This window comes from Meleagris gallopavo, chromosome 17 (assembly GCF_000146605.3).
Source record: "Meleagris gallopavo isolate NT-WF06-2002-E0010 breed Aviagen turkey brand Nicholas breeding stock chromosome 17, Turkey_5.1, whole genome shotgun sequence".
NCBI lineage: Eukaryota > Metazoa > Chordata > Aves > Galliformes > Phasianidae > Meleagris > Meleagris gallopavo.
Genome location: NC_015027.2, coordinates 6,811,435 through 6,819,056, shown reverse-complemented (window position 1 = coordinate 6,819,056; position 7,622 = coordinate 6,811,435). Strand labels below are relative to the sequence as shown.

The 7,622-nt window shown below is 47.9% G+C and overlaps 2 protein-coding genes across 3 annotated transcripts in view; one reads left to right on the top strand and one right to left on the bottom strand.

Annotated features, from left to right (window-relative positions):
- Window positions 1–184, bottom strand: part of UBE3B (ubiquitin protein ligase E3B) — a 20,867-nt gene extending 20,683 nt beyond the window's left edge. The window contains exon 1 of the mRNA XM_019621064.2: window positions 92–184. The gene's annotated coding sequence lies outside the window, so the exon portion shown is untranslated. The remainder of the gene's footprint in view (window positions 1–91) is intronic.
- An 82-nt stretch (window positions 185–266) lies between these two features.
- The window catches only part of KCTD10 (potassium channel tetramerization domain containing 10), a 10,800-nt gene continuing 3,444 nt past the window's right edge, over window positions 267–7,622 (top strand). Inside the window, exons 1-6 of one of the 2 annotated variants that reach the window (XM_010720219.3) lie at window positions 267–360; window positions 1,205–1,418; window positions 5,444–5,613; window positions 5,897–5,983; window positions 6,550–6,602; window positions 7,249–7,444. In XM_010720219.3, the coding sequence (XP_010718521.1) occupies window positions 358–360; window positions 1,205–1,418; window positions 5,444–5,613; window positions 5,897–5,983; window positions 6,550–6,602; window positions 7,249–7,444 (723 nt within the window). In that variant the 5' untranslated portion in view covers window positions 267–357. Of the gene's footprint in view, window positions 361–1,204; window positions 1,419–5,443; window positions 5,614–5,893; window positions 5,984–6,549; window positions 6,603–7,248; window positions 7,445–7,622 lie in introns of both variants that reach the window. The other variant, XM_010720218.3, reaches the window with a different exon arrangement.

The window sequence follows — 7,622 nt, the reverse complement described above, 5'->3', positions numbered from 1 at the left end:
GCCCCGTCCGTGCTGCGGCTCCGGCCGGCAACCTGCACCGCTTCTTTACTGTTCCGCCCGCTCGCTCCCTCCCCTCCTCCTTCCCACGCACCGCTCCGGTTGTGCCGCGGTTCAGCGAGCCCAACCCGCTCCGTTCCCCGCCGTGCCGCCCGCTGGGGTCGCGCCGCTCTCCGGCCCCCCTCTCCTCCCGACCCTGCCTCCCCTGACAGAGCTGAGGGGGCGCATCGGACCGCTTTAGGAAGAGCACCAGCGCCCCACCGGAAGTAGACGCGCGGCGGACAGGAAGTGGGCGGAGCAGGGCGGAAGTCCCGCCCGGCGGTCCGCACGTTCACTCCGTGGGGCTGCGTCGCGCCCTTCATGGTGAGGAGGGGGTGGTGGGGCTGGGAGGGAGCGGGAGGACCCGGGGGCTCCGCTCTGGTTCCTAGGAGGCGGAGATGAGGCCGAGCCGCCGGGATGAGCTTCGGCGCGGCGGGGGTGGCTCAGGGCCGTGGGGCCGGTACATCGGGGTGCTCTGTGAGAGGAGCCGCGGCGGCCCCGGGGCCCATCGCGGCTTCTCGCGGTGCGGGCGCTGTCGGATTGCTCTGCTTTTTATAGGAGCAGGGCTGAAATCAATTAGCGCGGTAATCAGCCAGCCGAAAGGTGTCGGGCCCGGAGCTGTCCGCCTGAGGCGGCTGCAGGCTTCGTGTCACAGCACACTGCAACGCGGGGACAGAGTTTGATGTAACGTTGGCTTTTTCCTGGCACGACACGAGGCCTCGTTAGCTCCCCTGGGTTAATTTGGGGTGAGCATTACAGGCAGAGGGGATACTGAGCAGCAGTTCTGTGTGCTGGGAGATATGGGGTCACCGTGGGGAGCTTTAAGGAGACAGAAAGCCTCAAAGAAATGTTGGTTCCTTTGGAGGTGTGCTTGATCTGCGTGCTGGGAACAGCCTGTGTTGCACACCAGGTTATGTATGAAATAAAGCTTTAAAAGTTGTGAAAGAAACAGGTGCAGCTTTTGTCTGACGGTGGGAAAGTTTTGATTTCCACAGTGCTCAGCACCTGAGGAGCTCTTCCCTGGCTGAGCTGCTTGGCTTCCATTGGCTGCTGTCTGTCACTTCCACATAGAAGGCAGCGTTAAAAACCCGAAGCGTTTGGGAACATTTCAAAGAGGTGCTGAGGCTGGGTCCTTATAGGGCTCTGAGTGGTGACTCCTTGCTTGCAGGAAGAGATGTCGGGAGAAAGCGTGGTGAGCTCAGCAGTGCCGGCAGCTGCCACCCGCACGACCTCCTTCAAAGGAACAAGCCCGAGCTCCAAGTATGTCAAGCTGAACATCGGCGGGGCCCTGTACTACACCACCATGCAGACACTGACCAAGCAGGACACCATGCTCAAGGCCATGTTCAGTGGGAGAATGGAGGTTCTGACAGACAGTGAAGGTAAGGGTGCGCCTTGCTTCCCTCCTACTGCTCCAACTGGTTGGGAGAGGTTGGACCAAAAGTTGAAGAAGAGGGAGAAATGTGTAGTGATGGGTCCTTCTGATTAGTGTTGAAGTTCATCTTAGACAGTTGATGAAAGATGTGGGATAAGGGATACGTGTGGCTTGACTAGTTGGCTAAACACCAAAAAGGTGTTGAGAACCAGAAGGGGCTCCTCTCAGGCCCAGATAGCACAGACTGGCTTTTTCTTTTGAAATACCAACACAAAAGCTCTTAAGTATGTGGAAAATTGTGAGGATTGTGGTTGAGAAACTATGAGTCAGGACTTGCGTATTTACTTAGAAGCTCAGAAGGCTGTTTCCTCATCTTGTTTCCTTATCTGAAATATAAATATAAAACTTGGAAATGGTGTGCTTTTTGAGCAAAAAGATGATTTTGGAAGTCTGAGTTTATTTTCATGTGGGAATACAGGTTTTTGGCTTCACTGGAGCAAAAGCAGTGCAAATTCTTTAGAAACTTTGCTCTGGGATTACAGACAACAAAAGAAGGGAGGGAGGAGGAGGGTCTCTCCAAGTTAAGCATCTGCAAAGCAAGAATGTGCAGTGTGTCAAACTGCAGCCTTCTAAAGGAGCAGCATTCAAATACTTTGCTTCCTTTCCAGATACATTGGCTTTTTCTAATCCCGAGATGCTTAAAGATGTTTACATTCAAACTAATACTGAAGCTGGAATGTGTTTGTATGATGGCTGCTTGCAGCTGCTGCTATAGTTTTATGTCAGTGTTTTCATTTTGTGGGAGCATCACAGAGCTTAATTCAAAGTGGGGCTTTCAGTTTATATGCTGGCACTTTGCCTATATCAGTGTTTATCAGCCTGGATACCTTTTCTGTAACGATAGCTGCCACGTTGCTGATCCTACAGGTCTGGCTGTGGCTGGTTAATTATTTGAATTTTTGTTTGAACCTGCTGAAAGCACAAAAAATGTATTGCTTCATTAGATGAATTGGACTTTAGTGCTTTAGAATAGCCTGTATTTAGAGGCCACGTGGAAAAGTAATGGGTTTAGTAGGGCTCTCATAATAAGCTTTCTTGAGATAGGAAAAGTGGATTGGAAGGAGAAAAAATGTAAAATAAAAAAACCCCAACAACTTAATCATCAGAATATCCCCATTTTAGCTACAAGTGCTTCTGTTTAAGCTGGGGGGAAGGTGAAAGGCTGCATTGTTGCAGTTGTTTTACCCTGTCTTTTGCAAACTTTCAGCTGCTCTATGGCATTAGCACTGGTCTGTGGGCTGCAGGCCAAGGTGCAGAGTTTGTCTCCCCGTAGGTGCAGGTTCTTTCTCCCGGAGAGCAGCAGACATTATTACTCCAGATCCAGAGTTTACTCTACTAAGATGTCATGCTTAAGATGTAAAATCTCATACTTATTTTGCTGTGAATTCCACTGTGTCTGCATGGGACTGTTCCATTTAGTTAATTTGTGCTTTAATAGGAATTTGATACTTCCTGTATATTGTAACTGAGACACTCCCATGGCAGTAGCTCTTGCTTTATCTCCCTCTTGCTGGCACGTTGCTGGAAACTGGGACAATGGTGTGAGAGCTGTCAGAGGAAGCTCTCTGTATCTGAAGTTGGTCAAAATACTGTCAATTGGTCGCACCCAAAGTCTGGCACCAAACAGAGTTTCTCAGGAAAAGGAGCCAGACTTGCAGAGAAACTGGAAAGAATGAAGTTGGTTTTTTTTGTTGTTGGTTTTTTGTTCTTTTTTTTTTTTTCAATCTGTGGAATGTTTCACACTGCGGGTCTTTCTCTTCATTTGGATGCATTCTTCTGACCCCAGTGCCATCATCTGAGCTCTTTCTCAAAGCGTAACAATTACAAGCTTGGAGAAGAGATGAGTTCTCTGCTGGGGAGTGACAGATGATTATTTTCAGCTTAGAACTTGTTCATGTATTTTAAATATTTCATTTTGTGGTAAGAAGAGGGTAGAAGGCTGTGGGTTTTCCGACTGCCTCCATCTGTTCCCAGTTTTCCTTTCTGCAGTCTGAACTTTCCCTCTCTTCACATCACTGTTAACTGGTTGATCAGGAGTGTTTCCTTGGCTGGCTGTTTGTAAGGCTGTCAAGCATCAGGCATCAGTGTCAGGCTGTTGTTTCATCTGGCAGGGCTTGCTCAGAAAATGTAGCCTTGTTTAGTGGTTGGAAGCTGTCCCCAAGATGTCTTGTTAAAAAGGAAAATAAATTTCCTAAAGATCAAATGTGTGCACGTGCATTTCATGAACACCGTATGCCTAATCCACTGCATGGATTGCAGCACGTTTTTGTAATGCTGCAGTTAAAAAATGGCTTTAAAAGGCTGAAAACCCACTTCTTAGGCCCTGCACAGCCATAACCGAGTGGCAGCAGGGTCACCTTCCTGTGAGTCATCTCCTTTTGGCTGTGGCTTTGGCTGTTTGGTTAAAACAGAAGGGTTTTTAGAAAGCTGCTTTAGCAGCCACTTCTATTTTGCAATGCTGCTCAAAATATTTTCTCATCCCCCCCTCCTCTGTCTCAAAGTGAGCAATTCTGCTTTGGTTTTGCCATCTGTAAGCATAAAGTCGCAGCACAGTTTTACAGCCTACAGGAGGGCTTGTGGCAGAGATGATAACAAAGAAGTTTGGGGGTCATAATTCTGCTCTCAACCCGCTCGTTACTTCCCTTCAGGTTATGCTGAACTCTGGTAAACACTTTGTCAATGGCTGCATTTTGGGGAATATGGATGTTCTTGTTTATTAGCATGCCCTGTGCTCCCTTCTCTCTGTAAAATGAGAGAGCTCTGCATTGACAAATGGGTTTTTTTTCTTCTCTGGTTCGATAGATGTACTGTGTTTATTAGCCTGGATTGGTCTTTTGTTCTTTTATTTCTCTGCTTCTAGTTATCCTGCCTTCAGCTTTCCAGCTTGTTATTACAGTCTGTAAAATTACAGTTGGAAGCATATATTGTGTAGACAGCAGGGTAATGAGGGAGATGGAGAGCCCACAGTAAACTGCTGGAGAGTGTCTCAGTTTCTCCTCAGAACAGCATGAAAGGGCTGTGTTCACTTTCCAAATTTACCCGAATGTTCAGACTTTTACTAGTAATTCCATTCATGCAGAACATACAGGCTCTGCTTTAACCTACTTTCCTTATTTGTCCAAAATATGACTCCTTCCCCACAAGCGTTTCCTCGCTGCATTCCTGAGCTGCAGCCCATCAGGGTGGCCAGCTGTTCATTTATGGAAACTTGAGGCTCAACATTGCGTAAGGCTTCTCAGGGTCCAGCAGCAGACTGGCAGCAAGAGGTGAGACAGGGATCCTCCCATCACAGCTAACTGGAAAGTGCTTTGTTGTGGCTGTTTTCTTTCCTTTACCCCGTTCCCATCATCCATACGTTACATTCTGCTTGTGTGCTGTTGCCTCGTGGATTTCAGCAGCTCCAGATGCTGTGCCAATAAGCATTTTGTTCTACCAAATAACTGCACTTTGGGAACGTGGAGACTGGAACAGAATTGGCAGTGACACATCCAGCATCTGTGCTCGCTCTCTTTCTGACCTTTTTTGCACATCTGTTGGAGGTGGTGGATCACAGTGGGTCTCAGTGTGTTCAAGTGTGGAAACCTAAAGGTGGTTGAGTTTGGTTGGCTGGAGTAAGAAATGTATCTGTAAGAACCAGCCACGTGTATGTGCAAGTCAGGGATTCTGTGAGTAGAGGAAGAACAGAACTGATTGCTTTGAGAATGAGAAGAATTCCTTCCTCTGTAACAGTTAATCATTTGTCAATAAGTGGGAACTGTGAGAAACAAGTGAGCTTCCTACCTTACTCCCACATACGCACTTGAAAAATGCAGGAGGAGGCAGCGAGTTCCCCGTGCAAGTACAGCATTCTGCTGCTCTGATTGCCAAACGGAGCTCGGGGCTGGAGCTCTCTTGGCAGGAACCTGCCTGGTGCAGCAGGCCTATGCCAGGCTCAATGTCTTTTGCTTTACTGTGGTCTTCTCCTTTCCTTAGGCTGGATCCTGATTGACCGCTGCGGGAAACACTTTGGGACAATCCTGAACTACCTGCGTGACGGCGCTGTGCCGCTCCCGGAGAGCCGCAGAGAGATTGAGGAGCTCCTGGCTGAAGCCAAGTATTACCTGGTCCAGGGGCTGGTGGACGAGTGCCAGGCAGCCTTGCAGGTAGGTTGTGAAGCTAACAAGGAGCTGAGTTGCTCTGGCTGCTGTGAAGGGTGGAGGTGAGGAGGCTGCTTGAGGTGGGCAGAGCTTCAGTGCGCACGGCAGGAGGGACTGCTGGTGTCTGCTTGCTGCCTTTCCAGAGCTGGGGTGCAGCGTGAAGGCAGATGGCACACTTAGCTTGTGGTTCTCCAGCTGTGGCACAGAATATGTGGGACATTCCCAGTTCATATGAGTGTGCCTTAAGGTCTGTTTACATTCAGCTGCTGTTTGGTTCTTGTTTCAGCAGAACAAAGATGCATATGAACCATTCTGCAAGGTACCAGTCATCACTTCTTCCAAGGAAGAGCAAAAACTTATAGCCACTTCTAACAAGGTAAGAAAGACCAGACTGTGCTGTAGCTTGAGAGGATGCTGGGATGTCCTGGGACGTGCTTGGGATTTTGACCAAGTCTTTAAGAAATGGCCTTTAACATTTGAGCTGGAAATCTACAGCAGGCCAAACATGTCTTCTAGATTAAAAGTCAGATATTGATCAGGCCATGTCTGTCTCCATGTAAGGTATTACAATAGAGGCCATAGATAGAAGCAGGCTGATCAAGCAGCTCATCAGGGCTGTTAGGTCTCCGTTGGTTTGACCACTCTGATAAATAACAACAGATGGTTTCTTTAGCTAAAGTGAATCGGTGACTCCTGTTTCTGCTGCTGGCTGTGGTGGGTGAGGATGAATTACAATCTAGTCCCAAAAGGGATCAGAAGGGATTGTGTCTCCATTACCAGCTGGTACATAACAGTTTTGCAGCAGCAACAACAAAATCCTATTCAGTTTGAGCCTAATGGTGTCATTTCATATTGCAGCTCCTCTGCTGTGTGGTGTTGGAGCTGAGATTCCATTGCTTACTGCATGTCCTCTAACTGATGTGTATGTTGGTTTTTTTACAGCCAGCAGTGAAGTTGCTATACAACAGAAGCAACAACAAATATTCCTACACCAGGTAAATGACTTAACCTGTAGTTCTTTGAAGTTGTTCATAGACTGAATTCCATGATACATACATATTTGCTTTTTCTACACTCAGAACCAGAGGCAGACTGGAGCTGGCATGCGCTCAATTTTTTCCCAATTAATTTCAAACTTGAGTCAGGAGGGAGCCTACTGTCATTCACAGAAGGCTGAGCGTGTGCTATTTCTGTGGTGGGGGTTCCTTTAACACCCAGGTGCAGCTGGTAGAGACTCCTGGCCAACTGCTGGCCTGTGCTCCCCATGGGCTGCAGCACTTTGGCTGAATACAGAAAGCCTGCCATAGCGTTGTCAATAAGTGGTAAAATCATTAAGTCTGGGACCTTGTCTGCCATTCCTTATGTCTGTGTTTAAGTTTCATGACAAAACACTGTCTTCATCCAGCTGGTGCTAAGCTTGAATTTAGGAAGGGTTTCATCTGTCTGTGAGGATTTTGTATGTGAATGAAATGGCCTTTGACATCCATTTTGCCCAGGCGTTACTCACAGTGCTGTTGATGGGCAGTAAATCAAAGGAAGCTGGGCTTATGGGCCTGCAAATGCTCACTGCCTGAATCCTTCTGCTCTGCATTACTATTTTAATTACCCTGATGTGACCGCTGCCTCCTTTGTCTCTCACAGCAACTCTGACGACAACATGCTGAAAAACATTGAGCTATTTGATAAGCTGTCCTTGAGGTTTAATGGGAGAGTGCTCTTTATAAAAGATGTGATTGGAGACGAGATCTGCTGCTGGTCTTTCTATGGGCAGGGACGGAAGATTGCTGAAGTCTGTTGCACTTCCATTGTTTATGCTACTGAGAAAAAACAGACAAAGGTACGAGTAAACAGCAGCGGGGCCCCACTGCTTTCAGGCTGGCACCCTGACATCTGTTCTGTTCTGAACACGCTTTTCATTGTCTAGCATCTCTATAGAATAATCAATGCCATTCAGAATGGGAGAGCGGCGTAGTGGAGCTCATCCTGTGGGTTTGCTGGGGCAGGGACTGATGGGA